This window comes from Peromyscus maniculatus, chromosome 4 (genome assembly GCF_049852395.1).
Source record: "Peromyscus maniculatus bairdii isolate BWxNUB_F1_BW_parent chromosome 4, HU_Pman_BW_mat_3.1, whole genome shotgun sequence".
Classification (NCBI taxonomy): Eukaryota; Metazoa; Chordata; class Mammalia; order Rodentia; family Cricetidae; genus Peromyscus; species Peromyscus maniculatus.
Genome location: NC_134855.1, coordinates 146616236 through 146636022, shown reverse-complemented (window position 1 = coordinate 146636022; position 19787 = coordinate 146616236). Strand labels below are relative to the sequence as shown.

General features: G+C 51.2%; 1 protein-coding gene across 5 annotated transcripts; it reads left to right on the top strand.

Annotated features, from left to right (window-relative positions):
- Window positions 1–1491: 1491 nt before the first annotated feature.
- On the top strand, window positions 1492–19748 carry Lpin3 (lipin 3). Of its 5 annotated transcripts, none has more exons than XM_042276717.2 (21): window positions 1492–1605; window positions 4254–4366; window positions 5196–5588; window positions 7192–7287; window positions 8414–8661; window positions 8845–8925; window positions 9826–9946; window positions 10086–10443; window positions 11827–11926; window positions 12063–12223; window positions 12775–12868; window positions 12963–13032; window positions 14401–14493; window positions 14575–14618; window positions 15295–15436; window positions 16323–16471; window positions 16654–16740; window positions 17144–17296; window positions 17473–17587; window positions 17661–17764; window positions 17886–19748. In XM_042276717.2, exons 3-21 carry the CDS (start codon window positions 5397–5399, stop codon window positions 18028–18030), a joined length of 2553 nt encoding a protein of 850 aa, XP_042132651.2. In that variant the 5' UTR covers window positions 1492–1605; window positions 4254–4366; window positions 5196–5396; the 3' UTR covers window positions 18031–19748. The 5 variants fall into 5 exon arrangements, with proteins under 5 accessions (XP_042132651.2, XP_076427343.1, XP_076427342.1 ...); XM_076571227.1 differs by having other exon boundaries at window positions 1530–1659; XM_076571228.1 differs by lacking the exon at window positions 4254–4366 and having other exon boundaries at window positions 1525–1605.
- Window positions 19749–19787: the final 39 nt, after the last annotated feature.

Sequence of the window (19787 nt, the reverse complement as noted above, 5' to 3'; positions counted from 1 at the left end):
AGTAAATCAATAATGCAGAACATTTATTTAAAGCAGTGTTTCTCAAAATTGTGGGTTGTGACCCCTTCAAGGGTCAAAACACCCTTTCACAGGAGTTGCATATCAGATATCCTGCATATCACATATTTTCATTATGGTTTATAACAATAGCAAAATTATAGTTATGAAGTAGTAATGAAAATAGTTGTATGGTTGGAGATCACCACAACATGAGGAACTGTATTAAAGAGTCACAGCATTAGAGGCTGAGAACCACTGACTTAAAGTATGTGCACAGGGTGAGCACTGGCTTCACAGCCTGCCTGGGACACCTTGTAAGTGTGGATTAGTTATCCAACTCAGAAGCAAGCACCTTTTTTTTTTTTTTTTTTTTCCTAGTCTGTTTTGTTTTGGCTTTTTTGAGACAGGATCCCTAGAACTCCGACAGACCAGGGTGGCCTTTAACTCAAAGATCCACCTGTCTCTGCCTCCCAATGCTGGGACGAAGGCTTGTGCCACCATGCTGGGCTGACTGAGCCAGCCATCTTTTAAGCAAAGGCTGTCTGTGCTTTTTTAGAACAAACCACCTTCAACTTTTGATCTTTTCCGGCACATCTTCTTTTCAGAGACCATATATACTTACAGGTAGTCACAGAGGTCTTTAAGTCAGGAAAAGCAACGAACCACTAATTTAAAGGGAATAGCCATTCCCGTCCTGGCCCCGGCCCCCTTGCCTTTTATAGCCTACAAATCTGCCCATCTGTCCTGCTTTTGAGATTGTTGGATGATGAGAGAGCGTGACTGGGTGAGAAGGCTGGTCACCATCTGCCCTCTGCTGGGCCGTGGTGGTATTGAGTGCATTGCCTGTCCATTGACGAGTCTGATGGATGACAGAGTAGGTATTTATTGCAATGACCCTGAGCTCCAGAAGGTAATCTGTCCACAAGGAGTTCAAATTCAATTAAAGAGGACATTTGGAGCTATGTGATGTAGCTGTGGTAGATCCCTTTGCTTGATGCCCTGGGCTTGATATCAGCACTGCAAAAACAAATAAACACGGCTGACATTAATCGAGCAAATAAGAAATTACTAGTGTGAGCACACGGGCAGTTGGAGCTCAGCTAGAATGAGATGTGGAAGGCCAAGGAACGCTGTTCCTGGGATGGGAAATCCGAGCAACAAGTACCCGAAAAAGACATTTCACGCACTCTGGCAAATCCTACAAGGCGCTTTCCTCTTTGATAAATCAAGAACCGGCTTCAATTCAGTGGAAGATTCGCCCAAGGTCACAGAGCCAGGTGGAAAGGAACAGGATGTAGGTAGACGCGGTTCCAAAGTCCTTGTGTCTCTGGTGTCCCTGTGGTTGCAGCTGGTGGCCAGGCTGGGCACGGGTCAGAGTACTGAAGTCTGGTGCTCCCCAGTCTCCTCGGGAGAAAGGGTGCCCTTGGGTGTGAACACGGGACAGGGGCGGGGTCTTTTCGAAGTGAGGGGTGGAGCCAGGACCGGTAAGGAACAGTGAAGGCTGCACCTGGTTGGTGGAAGGAGTGGAGCCCGGATCTCACCGGGTCCCAGAGAAGGCGGAAGTGCCAGGACCTGGACACCTACCTGTGGAACCTCTGCGTACAGGTAGAGGCGGCTACTCTGGGTCCTGGAGGTCCAGGGGAGGAGGGGAATTCTTAGGTAGGAATCTAACTGTACCAGGGGGAAAAAATGTTTCTCTCCCACCCTGTTCTTCTATCTCACCTTCATTTCTAGTGCTCGGGCAAGAGTGGGGGAGGGATGGTCTCGCTTCCTCCCAGGGCTGCGAGCTCCCTGGATAGCCCAAACTAGGAAGCTGGAGAGGAGATGCTGGAACGTATTATGAAGGCTGCCCTAGACTGACTGTGTGTCCTTGGTACAGAGTGTCCTCAGTTGCAAGGAATGTCCGGTTCTTGTCTGGCCTGTCTTGCCAGGCAATGGGGGGAGCTGAGGTGGCACTTTCCCTCTCTGGGGCAACACAAGTTGCTACCCTATGTTGGGGGATTGCAGCTTAGTGGTAGAGAACTTCCCTGGGATAGGAGGGACCCTGGTTTTCATCCCCAGCACTGCTATAAAGAAATAAACAAAAGTGCTTGTCCTCCTCCTCTCTTTGGTGGCAGATGGAACGTCATCCCTACCCCATGACTCCCCCACCTCAAAATCTGGGCACCCAAGAGGACAGAGCGGTCAGGTCCCAGGGCCACTTGTTCTGCCTTCCCTCTGGTAGAGGCAGACTAGCCTAGAACCTTGTGAATATTTCTAGCCTGGCTTGAGCAAGGTGCTCCACGAGGCCCGGAGTTCACTGTCCATTTTGTAAATACTGAGGTCCCCACTGTTGAGGAAGTTGAGTGCCAGTTCGCTGTGTCTACACTGTTAACTGCAAGTAGGGGCTGCCGCACTGAACTGCCCACAGCCTGGGTGAGAGGGACTGCCATGATGCTGAAAAGATGCTGGTGTTTCTGCCAGATGACACATATGGGCACAACACATATCGTACAGCAAGGCTGTATGCAATTGTCTTATCAGGTATTCAGACCTTCCTGATATCATCCCCACTTAGAGAAGCTGAAATTAAGACTCAGATAAATCAAGTGATTTGCTCAAGGTCATAGCTAGTAAGTGAGCAGATTAGAACTCGGGAACTATGGTGTTCTTACCACAGTGCTCTGCTGCCATCAATGATGCGGCTATCTGGTAATAACGTCTTAACCTAGACAGCAGGAAAGTCGGGAAGGGACAATTGTATAAGGCAGCAAGCTGAGCTCCCAGCTTGAAAAAGGCAGAAAAGAAGGTTCCCTTAGGGGTGGATGTAGGTGTGGGGGAGACCACTGGGATTTTGGTTAGAGGCACTCAAGAGCTCATGCAAATGGGATTCTGGACTCCTTCGACATTTGAGTAAGATGGGTCTAAATTAAGGCCTATATTGTACAAGGGAAAATGAGCCCAGCAAGTTGCTTGCCTGAGAATCCCTCATGAATAGATCTGAGGAACTCTAGTCACACCCCCTCCCATGTTCCCATCTCTGCCATCTAGCTCTTTTTCTTGCAAGGAGACATCTGGTTTTGTTTGCAGTGTTTGGGGGTCAAGCCTAGCGCCTTCCATATACAAGGCAAGTGTTCTTCCACTGGGCTATATCCCTAGCACCCCAGGAGGCATTTAATATCAGGAGACAATTTGGCTGTCACAACCTTGGATGGGAGCTGGGGACATACTGGTATCTAATGATACAGAGACCAGTCTTACAGTGTATTCTGCTTAGCACACACACACACACACACACACACACACACACACACACTGAGCAAACTAAGCCTGCCACCCTACTACAGGCCTCCCATGCTCACTCCTTTATTCCTGGAAACTCCTGGGTCTTCTCTGCTTTTCCTGGACTCACTGGTCTAGAGCCAAATGTCTGTCCTGCCTGCCTGTCTCCTTAGAGCTGGAGTCACTGAGCTCAGGGCTAGAGAAAGCAGGATGAAGCTTTCCACCGAGGACCCAATCAATATGTATCTTGCAAACTAAAACAGTTTTTGGATTTGAGTGGCATTAGGAAGCCACAGAGTTTAATTTCACCTTATTTTTGACTTAGCCTCCTGCTGTCTAGGTCAAGGCTTTATTATTAGATTCCCAGATCATGAACAGCCACAGGACATTGTGGGTAAGGGTACCAAACTGCCTGGGTGCTAATCTCTACTCTGCCAGTGACTAGTTGTGACTCTGGGCAGGTCACTTCATCTGTCTAGGTCTTTGTTTCCACCCTCTGAAGTGCATCACCTGTTGACACAGAGAGAGGAAAGTCTGCGATCAGCAGCATTCCCTCAAAAAATGTTGCCCACTGGGGTTCATCACTCAGACTTTGCCAAAAATCCAGCTACGGCCTGGGAACACTGAGATGACTCTTCTCAACACTCAAGGATACAAGCACCCCTGGGAAGGATGTTCTGATGTACATGTGTACCCAGGAAGGCTGAGTTAGACCTAAGCCTCCACATGTCTAACAAACCCCCCAATGACACGTAGGCTGCCAGTTCATGGACCACATTCCAAGCTCAGTGCATCACAAAGCTATGCTGAGGTGGCTGCTCTCTCTGCAGACAACTGTGGTGTAGTTCGGGGACTATGGACTAATTGAGGAGTCAAGAGTCCTGAGTCATAGCCTCTCTCCTGCTCCCCCGCCCCTGTCTACACTCTATTAGCCCCATAAAGCTTGATAAGTGGCTTCTTTGAAGGATGATTCCCGAACCCTTGTCCTCCAGGAATTCTTGTGCAAGATCTGAGAGAGGAGGGTGACATGTGGAGGTGCCTTGGGTCCAGTCCTCAGTCCTGGCAGCCACAGGAGCAGTAGGTCACTTACCTGGCGGCACGGCAGGTACATGGTCTGAATCTGGAAAGGGTGGCGTAGGGTGAGGGGACATGCTATCAGCCTGGTCATGACTTTCATGACAGCCCTGGCTTTTCTTTGCTGCCACCGAAGCCTCTGCCTTCACCTCTCCCCACCCTGCCCGATGCAGGAAAGCCGGAGGGACCAGTCTGCCTGGGATAAAGAGCAACGATGGCCTGAATGTGTGTCTGAGTTCTAGTCTGAAGCCAGGGGCTGAGAACAATGGCCTGGAGACCATGAAGTGGGGCTGTGGGCCTCACTGGCCAGGAAAAAGGGGGTCTCAGGGTTGGAGTGGTTCCTTAAGCTACACAGGGACCTTCCTTGGTGTCTGGACTAGCAATATGGCTCAGTAGAGGTTTAGGTACCTGGAGTGCATAAGCAATTTCTAGGGCCAGGAAGCAGCAAGCTATCTAGACCCATTTCTCAAATGGAAGACTTCCTCTTGGGTGCCACCTATTACCTAACAAGGCTAGCTATATCTGGAGGCTCTCCCCACTACCCACAATGTCCTGTTTCCATGGCGAATCTTCCTATCTGTTTCTGCCAAGGGTTCTGGATGTGAGTCACCCAGAACTGGACTTGAACCTCAGGTTCTCTCCTTATAGGTGTGAGAGCCTGGGCGAGTCACTCCACCTCTGAGCTTCGACTGGTCCATCTGTAAACATGAGCAATAACCCCACTCTGCCAGCCTTGCAGGGTTGTTGTGAAGATTAGATGAGTCGTGCCCATGGAGTGCTCATGGGCATAACCATGAGTCATGGCATTTAGAAGCACAGGCACCTAGGCATCGTCTCACCATGAGTCCTTATTTTTACAGATGTGGAGATTGGCAGTAGGAGAAGGCAGCTGGCTGCTCAAGGGCCCCACACTAGGTCGGTGGGCCAGCCTCAGCTAGTAGGTCCAGGTCTCCTGGAGATCCTCCCATCCCACGGCTGCGGCCACTGTACAGACGCGCTCTCTCTTCAAGGGCTAGACACAACCCAAGCTTGGGCATCCCAGCTCCTGGCCAGCAGCAGCCATGAACTATGTGGGGCAGCTGGCTGAGACGGTGTTTGGAACAGTTAAGGAACTCTACAGGGGCCTAAACCCCGCCACACTGAGTGGCGGCATCGACGTGCTGGTGGTGAAGCAGACAGATGGCTCCTTCCGATGCTCACCCTTCCATGTCCGGTTCGGCAAGCTGGGTGTCCTGCGGTCACGGGAGAAGGTGGTGAGTGCTTTGGCCTATGGTCTGCCTTCATCAGGGTGGGCTTTTGAAGGCAGTGTAATCAATCACTGCTGTCCCAGAAAAGACTTGGCTTCCTTAAGGGGTGGGGATGGGGGGCTATCCTGTTTCCCTTCTTTTGTGTTTTCATTGAATTTTCTTTAAAATTTTATTTTATTGTATTTATTTTGTGTATGTGTGTCTTGTATATGTCTATTTGTGTGTGTGTGTGTGTGTGTGTGTGTGTGTGTGTGTGTACAATGTGGGAGTCAGCCCTTTCCTTCCACTGTGTAGGTTCCAGGGATGGAACTCAGGTCATCAGGCTTGGTGGCCAGTGCTGATTCCTGCTGAGTCACCTCACTGGCCCTCACTAATGTTTTTGGGTTGGTTTAGGGCCTTGATCTAGAAGATTCTCGTTTGCCAAAGCCCAGGGGAGTAGAGCCAGATTCTGTGGCTACCAGGCCTGGCTCAACTTACGAGGACCTCCCCTGTGGCCTTGCTAATCACCCCAATCCTCAAACCCAGTCACATCGCCTTTAGGAATGGACAAGTTTTTATAAGCCTAGTGCTAGGAATGGAATAGTTTGGGATAGAAAACAGGAACAGATAATGTGGCCTTGAGGCGAGGCCTGTGGGGACAAAGGTTAGTCCTTTAGTAGGGCCACATCAGCTCCCTCAGGTTCATGACAGAAGACTTCACTTAGCACCTGCGTCCATGTGTGAACAGCAGTGTAGTGGGCCCAAACCCCATTCTAGTTGAGGTGACTGAATTTTTCAGAACCCCGGTAGGAAAGGATAATCTATAAAAGACCGTGTACCTCGGAGATAAGAGGTTGGGCTGTAGGACTGGGCAGATGGCCGAATCAGTAAAGAGCTTGCCATGCCCTGAGCTGGGGTTCCCAGCAAACTTTTCCCACATAAACAGCAAGGTGCAGAAGATGTCTGTAATCCCAGCACTGAAGAGGCAGATAGATCTCCGCAGCCTGCTAGCCTGCCAGCCTCACCCATCGGTGGGAGACCCTGTCTCAAAATAGAAGGTGGAATGTGACTGAGTGTAGACACCTAGGATTGGTCGCAGGCACCCACACATGCAGGCACCCACACAAATATGCACACACGCATATGACGCTGCACACAAACACACACAAAACAAAACAAGGGTACTGGGGTGTAGTTGAAAACCTTTTGAGTTTCATAGACTCCTGCTGGGAGGGCAGGCCCTCACAAATAACCCCCCCCCACACACACACACATACACACCAGCCTCAGTTTCCTTATCTATAAGACGGAGCTAATGATAGGAGCTACTACAAAGGGTTGTTGTAAAGTTAAACAGGATGCTCTACATAAAACACTCCAAGTGGTAATTCTCACCATTATTCATGTAGTCAACACCTGGGAGCTGGGAAGAAGTAGCAGAATGAGGTTGCAACGATGTTCTCCTGGTGACCCAGGGATAAGCAGCCAGGGCCACTGAAGTTTGGAGAGAGCTCCAGCCAGCTCAGAGCTGGACCAGGCAAGCAGGCAGGAGTGTGTCTCTAGTTGCTGGATCAGGACGTGAGGCCTGACACTATGGCCATTCAGTCCCCACCCACCATTCCCATTGCAGGTGGACATTGAAATCAACGGAGAGCCTGTGGACTTGCACATGAAGCTGGGGGACAGTGGCGAGGCCTTCTTTGTCCAGGAGCTGGACAGTGATGAGGTAGGGATCACCATCCTGGCTCGTGCCTGACCTCACCCCTTCACTGGTGCTGTATGAGGAGGGAACCTGTGATCTGTCGTTATCCCTGACCTCCGGGATAGCCCTTCAACAGAGAACAGATGCAGAGGGGCACTTGAGGCTGGCCTCATGATATTCGGTCACAGCCCAGAAAGGGGAGCCCTATTCTGGTTGATTCTACTTCCCGGGGAAGGTTTCTGAAGCAGGAGCCCTCTGAGCTGGGCCCCTGGGGAGTGGAAAGTTGGCCTGGCTGGGAATCTCAGAAGAGAAGAGGGTCAGGGGACTGCAAAGAAGAAAGCCTGGCTGTTCTGGTCTGTGTCGGTACCATACAGCCAGAACACAGAACTTTGGTGTGTGTGTGTGCGTGTGCGTGTGCGTGTGCGTGTGCGTGTGCGCGCGCGCGCGCGTGTGTGTGTGTGTGTGTGTGTGTGTGTGGAAAGTTGAGTGTTTGTAGAATGAAGGCAGGGCCTAGCCCAAGCCAACAAAAAAGTTTTAACTGCTTGATAAGCTTTAACTGAGCCCCTGCTGTATGCCAGACCCGATGCAGCAGACTCAAACAAGTGACTCCTTTACTTTCAAAGAGAGTTCCAGACAAGGGCCTCTTCCAGAGTTCAATCCTGAGTTCAATTTCCAGCAACCACGTGATAGCTCACAACCATCTATAATGAGATCTGGTGCCCTCTTCTGGCGTCCTGGCATACATGCAGGCAAACTATTATATATAATAAATAAATCTTAAAAAAAAAAAAAAAAAAAAAAAGAAGTTCCAGACATACAGGCCCATGCATATCCAGTGGTGCAGCCTCTTGGTCATTGCAAGGAACTGCAGTCTGGCAAGCTTCCTGGAGGAAGTGGCACCTGGCTAAGTCTCAGAAGAGAAATGGGTGTTACTAAGAGGCAGTGAGGGGCTGAGGCCCCTGCTTCTGCCTGTTCTGATGGAGCTGCCCCGACTGCTGCCTCACCTCGGTGAGAGGGGGCTTTGTGGCCAGTGTGGGCTGCCACCGCCTCTGCTCAGCCCCCATGCCCGTCCCTAAATGAGCTCACTGTGGGGTTCTGGACAGCCTGATGGCTCTAGCACTTTCAGCTCTGCCCCCGGTTCTCCCCACAGGAAGATGTACCTCCTCGCCTGTGCACCTCACCCATCCCATGGGGAGGCCTGTCAGGCTTTCCCTCAGACTCCCAACTGGGCACAGCCAGCGAGCCTGAGGGCCTCGTCATCACTGGGCGGAAAAAGAGGCGGCGCAGGAGGAAACCCAGGCGCAGGGAGGATGCTGTGGACTCCAGTTCCGAGGAGTTGGAGGCAGGTGCTGAGAGTGAGCTGCCCTTGCCAGAAAAGCCAACACCAGAGTCCCCAAGGTGGGTAGGAACCAGGTGGAGGCTGTGAGAAACACTGGCCTGGGTTGAAGCATTTTTTCTGCTGATGCTGTGCAACTTTGGAGAAGGGCCTTGGCGTCTCTGGGCTCTACTGTCTGAAGTCCTGATAGCCAGGTTTCCATGCCCTTGCCTATTAATGAGCATTTCTCTGTGCTCCCTAAGCAGTGCTCAGGAGGAAGAGGAGTCCTCATTGCAGCCTAAGGACATCTACCCTTACTCTGATGGCGAGTGTACCCCGCAGGCCAAGTAAGTGTTCAGTGGTGGCAGGCTGCTGTGAGTCTAGTTTCAGCTTACATCTTTGTGTTAACTAATGCCTCAGAACCCACTCAATGTGTTTGCTGTCCATCTGTATTTCTCTTTTGTAAAACATTCACGTTTGGGGGAGATTTTTGTTTTATTTTACCCTATGTTTGGCAGTGCTTGCGATCAAAGTCAGTTTTTAAATTGTAGCAAAATATTCTTCATATGAACTTTACCATTTTAACCAGTTCAGAGTGTACAATTCAGTGGCATGAAGTCTGTTCACAGTGTTACATGCCTGAAATGACTCTCTAGTTCTAGAACTTTCCTTCATGTTGGAAAGAAATTCCATACCCATTAAGAAGTCACATCTTTGGGACTGGAAAGATGGCTCTGCACTTGCTGCCCTTCCAGGAGATACAAGTTCAGTTCCTAGCACAAGTATTAAGCATCTTGCAACTGCCTGTCACTCCAGCTCCAGGAGATCTGACACCCTCTTCTGGCCTCCATAGGCACTGCACTCATGTGCACACATACACATAAAGAGATCTTATAGAAGTCATGTCTTGCCATCCTATTGTTTTGATGTTTTGAGACAGGGTCTCACATAGCCAAGGATGACCTTGAACTCCTTATGTAGCAGAAGATGATGCTAAGATTACAAGCATGTGTTACCACATCTAGCTTTAAAAAATAAAATCAGATTGCCTTCTTATTGTTGACTTATATGAGTTCTTTATATATGTACATTTATAGATGTATACATATATACACATATATATTCTTGTATACTTTGGATTCAATACAGGCATAAATACCTGTTGAAACAATTTTTTCTATGTTGGGCTAGGTTGCGGAGCAGTGACAGGTTAACTAGTATTGTCTCTGAATGCTTGTTTTTTGCAGCCTTTCATCAGGTGACCTAATGTCCCCTAAGAGTGACTCTGAGCTGGAGCTGCGGTCCTTGGAGCCTAGTCCCCTGAGAGCTGAATCTCACATGCATTGGGCCTGGGGGAGACTGCCAAAGGTGGGTTCCTCCATGCTGCCCCAAGCCTCCTCATTCCGGGGACTCCCTGGCCTTTCTGCATCATCATTAGAGTTGCTGGAATGTGAGCCCTGTGAGCTCCCATTTACCAGGCTGTCTTCCTGTATTTATCTGATTGAAGGTGGCGAAAGCTGAGCGGCTTGAGTTGTCCATGGTCCTTGACAGCATGGCCGAGGCAATCTATGCTCTTCCCAGACCACTTGAACCTGGCATTTCTTCTCCCTCCTCCGTGGCTGGTATGGACCCTTTGAGACTCCCACTGCAGCAGCCAGCGGCCGGGGCTGATACAGTGCATCCTGACGTGGAGACACACTGTGAGGGGACTCTAGCGGATTCTCCTCTTGCTGCCCCAGAGAGTAAGGAAACCAAGACTCAGAATTCTAGGGGTGCAGTCCACCCTCCTGCCACTAAATCATGGAGCTGGGCCACTCTGGAGAGCCACATTCCCTCTGGGCATCCAGAAGTCTCCAAGGGAAAAGGTGAGTGATGGCGAGGTCCCCCTCAGTGCATCCCTGGCCTCAGGTTATGTCCTGGGTGGCTTGTAGGTCTTTAGGTACGGTTTGAGCAGCTGCTATATGCCAGGCCTTGTGCTGGACTAGTGTTCACAGGGCCCAGTCCAGTGGAGGAGCCAAATGGAATATGTGTAAACAAGGGAGGTCATGGCATAGACCTCACAGAACAGAGTCATTAGCTTAGGGATGGGGACTGTAAAGTCACATGGCCATGGAAGGTCTCTCTGAATAGTGAGAGTTGTAACTGGGACATGGAAAATGAAGACTTAGCCATGGAAGGAAGGAAAAGAAAATTCTAGGAAGAGGAAGTTACATGAGTTAGACCTCCAAGGTGAGAGAGACGTCTCAGGCCTAGGACCTGAGATAGCCATCTGAAATGAGGAGGGATGGGTACTGGGGTAGGAAGGCAGGCAGGCCGCTCTCAGCTCCCAGCCTGTCTTTACTCAAGTGTGGCAGAAAGGCCCCTGGACAGCATTGTCCAAGTTGATAGCCATTGATTCATAGGAGGTTAAATAACATGAAATAAATAAGGGCTGGGGATGGCGTGCAGTGGGTAGAATGTCTGACTGACATGTAGGGAGCCAGGGTTCGAGCCCCAGCCCCACATAAACTGTGTACAGTACTACAAGTTTTTAATCCCAGAATTTAGCAGATACAGGTAGTTGGGGTGTGTGTGTCAGGAATTCAAGGTTATCCTTGGCTACATAGTGAGTTCAAAGCCAGTCTGGGTACACGAGGCCCTATCTCAAAGAAATAGTGCAAGGGGTTAGTGAGACAGCTCAGCGGGTAAAGCTCTTGCTGCCAAGCCTGACAACCTGAGTTTGGTCCCCAGGACCCACATGGTGGGAAGAGAAACTGACTCCTGCAAGTTGTCCTCTGACCTGCACACATATATTGACCTCAGACCTGCACACATGTATTGTGGTCCTCTGACCTGCACACATGTATTGACCTCTGACCTGCACACATGTATTGACCTCAGACCTGCACACATGTATTGTGGTCCTCTGACCACTACACATGTATCCACACTCACACACACAAAATAAATAAAAAAATGTTTATTTTTTTATTTATGATGCCAATAAATAGGTAAGAAAAATGAAATAATTAAAATTAAACAAATTTTAAAATTCTATTTCTCTGTGATACCAACCTATCTGAATTGTGCTTAGTAGCCACATGTGGCTAGTGGCTGCCACATTGGACAATACAGATATGGGACATTTCTGTCATGGAAGAGTTCTATTGGACAGTACCACCTTAGGACATTCAGAGGCAAAGGGCCACATGTTGCTCATGCCATTGAACCCATGTTTGGTGAATGGGTGTCCCCTCCTTCACCCTCAGGTTCCCTGAAGAGAAACCACCACCTGGGGCCCAGTGACATCTACCTGGATGACCTATCCTCCTTGGACTCTGAGAATGCAGCCCTTTATTTCCCCCAGAGGTGCCTGGGCTCTGGGGGACAGGGAGCTTGGGACTGGGGCCTGTGGAGCCAAAAGCCTCCAGGGATCCTGGGAGGAAAGGGGAGCCGCCTACATCTTCTTTTGGATTCATATCATTGCTGGCCTCTTTGTCTTCAGTGACAGTGGGATGGGGGCCAGGAGGTGGAGTGAGCCCAGTAACCGGAAACTCCTGGAGAACCCCAACCCCGAGCATACAGCAGAACCCACTCTGGACTCAGTGGACAAAATAGCATTGTCCCTCTGCGGTGGACTGGCTGACACCCGAGACATCTCCCTGGGTATGTTCAACCATGGTGCCAGCCCTTCCAAGGATTAGTGCAGAGCTAAGGAACCAAGAGAGGATGGATGGGAAGATATTCAGGGGTCAGAAAAGGGATGAAGGCCCCTAGGGATGAAAGGAGGTAAAAGGAAACAGATATGACGCCCAGGAGCCATAGGAGGACAGAGATGACCCCTTGGGGCCAAGAAAGAAGAAAGGCACCCTCCAGAGGTCATAGCAGAGTAGAGAAGACTTCCAGGAGCCAGGAGAACTCAGGGGAGACTTTTGAGGGTGGGGTAGCATGGGTGTGAGGTTGGGCTGGGCTTCCTGCCATTATCTGCCTTGTGGTGTCCACTGTCAACCAACATCTTTGGGATACAAATGCTTGATAGTAAGCCTTCACCTAGCCTGTAGATCCTGGAGTGGGAACAGGTATAAAAAGCCACAGGAAGGGGGAAATGTTGCTAGGTCAAAGATCTGGCCAACAGGAGGTTTGTAGGAAGAATATGGGGGAAGCAGATCCTGTGGGATATGGCAGTGTCAGCCCTCACTTTCTGCCTCTGTGCCCAGAGAAGTTCAACCAGCACATGGTCTCCTATGAGGACCTCACTAAAAATCCCGGGCTTCTGGATGACCCAAACCTCGTGGTGAAAATCAATGAGAAGTGAGTAGAGGGTTGAGGGTGCCCAATGGCCTGAGTTAGCCACTCTATTCCTTCACAGCTGCTGCAGTCCTAACATCTCATTCTGTCTCTCTAGGCATTACAACTGGGCTGTGGCTGCTCCCATGATCCTTTCTCTGCAAGCCTTCCAGAGGAACTTACCTGAGGTGATGCTTACATTCCACTAGGGCCATTGCCTTGAAGTCATAACACTGGCAAGAAAATAGATGGTGAACAGAGATGGGCCTTGAAGCTGGATTGAGGGGCGATTGCTCCCTTGGTCATTCCTCATCTATTGAGTACCTTTTATGTGCCACATCCAGCCTGAGGAGTCATGCACCAAACAAACACATCCCTAGGAAGGCACAATTGATCAAAGAGTCATCCAGATGAGCATCAGATTCAACTGAGTGCTGGGGATGAGCAGCCTTGGTGCTATGACAACTCATTATAGGGTGTTTGCTGAGTAGGTGCCCATTAGCTAGACAAATGGGTGACAGTCCTGAGCAGGTCAGGCAGGGAACAGAGTGTGTACATACTGAGATAGGGGAAGGGAGCCAACATTTTTCTTCCTCCTCAGAACTTACACCTGGCCTTTTGGGGCTACCTGCCCTTTCTGTGAGGTCAGTTCCTTCTTGGGCAGTGGCAGCCTGTGACGTACCTGCCCTTTATACTGTCTAGGATGCATCCAGGGCCCCACTCTGGCCTTATCCATGGTTCTTCACTTAGTTAGGCCTCCTCAAAGGTGAAATGTTGACAGCATCCCTTTAGTAATATCTGGGTCTATCACAGGGCAACAGAGCTAGGATCTAGAGCCTATGGGAAGGGAGCCACTCCATTGTTTGTCCTCATTTTATCCACACAGACCCACCACTTGAGGCCTTTGAGAAACCCCCACCCAAGCCTGTTGGCAGCCAGGCTGGTTGACCTCAAGCTCATGTCCTTCTGACTTGAGTTCTGGAACCTGAATCTGTAGGGTGTTGATATGTCGTCTAGGCAGGCCTTGCCCTGGACTTTGCTGGGTTATCTAGCATGCATCTAATCAGCTCTTTCCCCAAGGTGATGCTGCCCCAGTCAGATACTGATCAGAATACAAAGAGGGGGATAGGATCATGGGTTAGGATCACTGGCTTCAGGAAGTTGTCTGTGTCTGTCTTTGGATTGAAGAGTGTCCTAATGACAGTCTGTTCCCGGGACCACTAGGAGGCATCATGCATGAGGTACCAGTTCTTAAGAGTCTCCCAGGGCAGTATTACCTTCAACACTCCAGTAGGGCATGGGCTCATGAGATCTGGAAGCTAGGATAGAGCCAGGAGTTCTGGTGAGACAGGAATGCCCTTGGTCTCCTCTGCAGGGTTCCATGAGTCATTCTTGGGCTCTTGGGAGGAGGAGTGGTGGACATTTTCTTCAGTCTCCAGAGGCTGACAGTACCATGCTATAGGTTGGGCCAACATTCTAGGCTCATGGAGTTCCCAATGTCAACATAAGAGATTTATGGGATGTAGAAAGAACTCATGGCCATCATCTACCCACAGAGCACTGTGGACAAACTTGAGAAAGAGAAGATGCCCAGGAAGGGTGGGCGATGGTGGTTTTCCTGGAGACGCAGGGACTTCTCAGCTCAGGAGGTAGGTGGGTGGTCAGTGATCACAGGCCAGGGCCAGCACAGGGCGGGGAACAGAATTTGCTTATGGAAGTTCTTCCCACAGCACACTGCCCAGAGGGAGAAAACCACAACCAGGAAGCAGCAGGGGTGAGTTGGACCTGCTGGCAGGGCTCAGGGCTGGAGCCTGGTGAGCTGGTTGGGTGGGGAGTTCCAGAACCTCTTCCCCAGCCATGGTGGTTGTCAATTCCCAAGCACTTCATTTTCCATTTTCCTGAGAAATGTTCCCAGCTCCCAGATGGGAAAACTGAGACCTAGATATGCCAGATATCCCTCTGATAGGAAACAACAAAGCTGAACAGTTATGCAGATCCTAGCCTGAGTAAGGGGCTGCTATATTAAGGGGAGGGTCAAGGGTCTCTCTTCCCCAGCACCCAGGGACTTGCTGACTTGGCTTCCTTTTTTTTTTTTTTTAAACCTTGGAAGTGGCCCAGCCATCCAAGTTTGGGGAAAGAGTGGCCAAGAGTAGGTGAGCCGAAGCCAAAGCGAGCAGGACTGGGGAGATGTGCCAGGGCGCACGTGTTCAGGAAAGTATCTCCAGGGTGGACACCCCAGGGAGGCATACTGAAGCTAGGAGGTGTGGGCCTCCATTCCAGCTTGGCTCTCGGCTTCCTGGGGAGACATCCCTCATAGGCGGCACTTGAAGGCAAGGCAGTCTCTAGAGGGACAGGAACAGGCCCTGGTTGCTCATGGTCCTGGGTTGAGTGTAAGGAAAAGAGGGCCCTTTGGCTGGGGGAGGTGGCTCAAACACCAGCAACGCCCACAGAGAGAAGACAGAAGTCCTAAGCAGTGACGATGACGCCCCAGACAGCCCTGTGATCCTTGAAGTCCCCCCACCACTGCCACCTGCCACCCCAGGCTACATCCCTACCTACAAGAAGTCTCTTCGTCTGTCTTCCGATCAGATCGTGAGTGTGTGCATCCGTGTGTCTCTGTGTGGAGGGGCTGGGCTGTGTTAATTCTATCCAAGTCTCACAGGGCCAAGATGAGATGCAGTTCACCACAGGCCAGAATCTACCCCATAGGCGGCTTCCCTGATGGTCCCTGCTTCAATAGTGATAGGGGCTCACTTCTCATTTCTCTCAGATCTGATGGAAAAAGTCCTCTTACGTCCTAAAATATCTACCGTCAGTGTCCCTTGGACACCTCTTTGAAGTCATCTGTGCTGACAACTCTTAAGATTTTGACAACCCCTTCCATCCTTCACTGTAGATCTGTAGCTGGAGGCCCCACTGTCAGGGAGGCATTCAAGGTTTGACCAGCTTGGTACAGGGTAGCAGCCATTTGCCTGGTACCCTAAAGAACTTGTCTACTTTTGGATCAGCCAGGACACAGGGGTCACCTAGCTATGATGGAGAGCAGCCACCATCATTATCTATGGATCACATCCAGGGCTAGGTTTCCCTTTAGGGGAATACTGACTCAGGTATCCTGGCCCCAGAAAGAGGCTTTCTAAGATGATCCCATAGGGTCCCCTCCTTTGGAACAGAGTATCTGCCTGGCAAGACCAGCCCTTGCCTTGGGGACTGACCTAGAAACCCAGGCAGAGAGTCACAGACATGCCTGTCTGATATCTGTGTCGTGGAGAGTTGAAGGGAAGTCAGGGCTCCTGACCCTGGCACTGTGCTGGTCCCTGGGCAGCACAGATGCCTTCTGCCCATGAAATGCATCTATGTGCGGCTATCATGAGACTCCTCAGGAAGGGTCTCTGAACTAAGAGGAAGTGGGGATCAAAAGCCACAGTCAAAGCAGAGGGTAGTAGGGGAGCATATTTCCCCCTCTGTCTATCCCCAGCGATGTCTGAACCTGCATGAAGGAGCTAACGATGTGGTCTTCAGTGTGACTACCCAGTACCAAGGCACCTGCCGTTGCAAAGCCACCATCTACCTGTGGAACTGGGATGACAAGGTGGTCATCTCTGACATTGATGGCACCATCACCAAGTGAGACCCAGCTAGCTGTGAGGAGCCTGGGGGAATGCCTGGGGACTTACCTCCCTTTGTTCTGGGTGTGTGGGAGCATTGTGAAATGCCTTCTTCTGGGTGGGCTGAGACACACTGGGCCACACCCATGGAGCGTGGGAGCCATTTGGGTAACCTAAATGACCTTTCTTCCCTGGCTATAGGTCAGATGCTCTGGGCCACATTCTGCCCCAGCTGGGGAAAGACTGGACACATCAGGGCATTACTAGTCTCTACCACAAAATCCACCTGTGAGTGCTGAGCTCTGGCTGGGCCAGAGCCCCTATCTGGAGGGAGGGAGTCATAGGGTATCTTAGGCCACCATAACTTCTTCCCTGGGAAACCAGTCTTGGGCACTGCCAGAGCCCATAACAGAAGTAGCCTGGGAAGTCCAGAAAACACTGAAACCTTCCTGGTGTTTAGTTCTCTTGTGAGCCGTCTACCTGCTGACCTCAAGGTAGCAGGAAGCCCATAAAACAGTATCCATGTTCTAGCTGGGGTAGCTGCGGGGTCACCTCTCAAGGCCTCCCCAAGGCCCCTTCCTGCAAAGCCCTCTGGGTTTGAAGGCCAGAGCCCCCGAGCTGAGCTGGGCTTACAGCAAAGGAGCAATAGGAATGTGGAGGTTGTCTCTGATTGGCTGTCTCCCACCCCTAGAAACGGGTACAAATTCCTGTACTGCTCAGCACGGGCCATCGGCATGGCTGACCTCACCAAGGGCTACTTGCAGTGGGTGAGCGAGCGTGGCTGTGGCCTTCCCAAGGGCCCCATCCTGCTGTCTCCCAGCAGCCTCTTCTCTGCCCTCCACAGGTAACCACCCTCACACACAAGCCTACGGCCCCTTGCAGGGAAGGGCGAGAGCACCTCCGGCCCAGCACACATTTGCTCATGGTGTCCGACAAGCCTGGGCCAGACATGTCTTCTGACCCTCTGATATCTTGCCTTTCCTTTCCCCTCTTCCCTGTCCATGGCCATGACCAATCCAGGGAGGTGATCGAGAAAAAGCCAGAGGTGTTCAAGGTTGCCTGCCTGAGTGACATCCAGCAGCTGTTTCTGCCCCAAGGACAACCCTTTTATGCTGCCTTTGGGAACAGGCCAAATGTGAGTGTCCCCCTCGTCCCTGCCCCACACAGTCTCAGACACGGCCCTAACTAACCCTTTCTGTCTCTTGTAGGATGTTTTTGCCTACCGGCAGGTGGGCCTCCCTGAATCTCGAATCTTCACAGTCAACCCCCGGGGAGACCTCGTGCAGGAACTCATAAAGAACCACAAATCCACGTAAGGCCATGTGTCCCCCCCATACCCGGCCTCCTCCCCTGGACAAATCCTGGACCTCACCAGCTGTGAAGGCCACCGCCTTGTGACCCCTCAGACTCAGCGCAGCCCGTTCTCCCCACAGGTACCAGCGGCTCGGGGAGGTGGTTGAGCTTCTCTTCCCACCCGTGGGCCGTGGCCCCAGCACAGACTTGGCCAACCCTGAATACAGCAACTTCTGCTATTGGCGGGAGCCACTGCCACATGTGGACTTTGATTGCCTGGCTTGAGCCTGCCCAGGCTGTTCTCCTTGGTCTGACCTAGGCCTGGTGGGGAGCTGAGGACACCAAGGATTATAAAATGAGTGCCATGGGGCCAACCCAACAAAGAGGCTGCACGTTGGTTGGCAGTGAGAGACCCTCCCTTCTCCCTGGAACACAAATGCTGTAGTCTTTGGTGCGATTACTCAGTACCAGGGCACCCGCCACTACAAGGGGCCATCTCCTTGAAGAAATGAAATGGCAAAGCAGTCATTGCTGATACAGATGGCACCATCATCAAGTGGGGCTCAGCTGGTTGTGGGGAGCATGGGGAATACCTGGGGATTACGGGTGTGCCTAGGGCCTACCTCCCCACCAGGGGTGGGGCAGCTTCACCAGGCCTAAGTACAGCCCTGACCTCTAACAATTAAATGTGTCACTAGGGCCCTTGCAGGATTCTCTATCCCCGAGGTCAGTGGTTCTCAACCTGTGGGTAGTGACCCCTTCACAGGGGTCACATATCTGATATCCTGGATATTTACATTATGATGCATAATAGTAGCAAAATTATAGTTATGAAGGAGCCATGACAATGTTACAGTTGGGGGGTCACCACACCATGAGGAACTGTATTAAAGGGTCACAGTGTTAGAAAGGTTGAGAACCAATGTCCTAGGTATATCTGTCTCTTGCCACCCTGTGGCCTTGCCTCAACTTGAGACAGAACAGAAGAGGTGGCCTCATGAAAACCTGAGACCTAGATGGACAGGGAAGGGTGTCAGCAGCAGGCCCCGTTTCATCCAGGGCCTTTCTCAACCCCTTTCTCAGGGTCTGGCTGAGGCTCTGGGAACACTACTATCCTGCCCCTTCCTGGAGCCCAGACTACCCCCCGAAGTCAGATGGCACTGTGTTCCTATCTGCCCATAGCTCCTGATCCAGGCATCACTTCTTCCTCTAAATACTCTGAAATCTCAGCCCCAGGCATGGATGGTCCAGAGCCCCTCTGACAAGAGGAGAGGAGGACTTGGGGGTCACAGAAGGGCTCGTGGATCGGGGTTCCTGCCAAACCACTGCCCTGCTGCTCTCGGCCCCTTTCTGAGGGCTCAGCAATCCTGACTACAGCAGATGGTGTTTGCTGACCATCCTGCCCTGGCGTCTGCTGGTCAGTCTAGTGTCCAGCTGGCTGCATGAGCTGTCATCCAAGGCAGAGTGGGACACAGAAGGACACTTCAGTAGCTTTCCCTCCCACTGCCACTAGTGAAGAAAGCACCTTTAGACCAGTTCAAAGATTTAATCTTCAACCTGCTTCTAGCCACATCAGAGTGGAGGGCAAACAGTGAATGCCCCCAAGTCAGAATGCAGGGCTGTGGGGGAGACAAACAGCACAGCAGGCCCCGGCTGTTGTGGGGGAAACTGAGGCCAGGAGTCAGCAGAGACGGTCAGTCTCTACGCATGTGTATTTTCCAGTTGTTCCTTGACAGCTCCCTACCCCAACTTCTCTCCAGTTTGTGAACCTCCTGGCAAGGTTGGGGTGTTGTAAGGATGCTGAACAGCAAAGTCTGGATTCCTTTTCATCCAGCTACAGCCCCTTTCTTGGGGTCTGCCTCAACAGACCCCAAGGCTGCTCTTGGCCAGAGGTACTGACCTGAGTAGCAGGGGAGAGATTTTCCTCTAACTGGAGAGGACCGTGTGGGTGTATTTGTGAATTCAAAGAAAAATTATAAATTGGGGTGGGGTCTCCAGACAGTGCTTGGATTCCTTCTTTTCTTTGGGAGTCCACAGCTGCC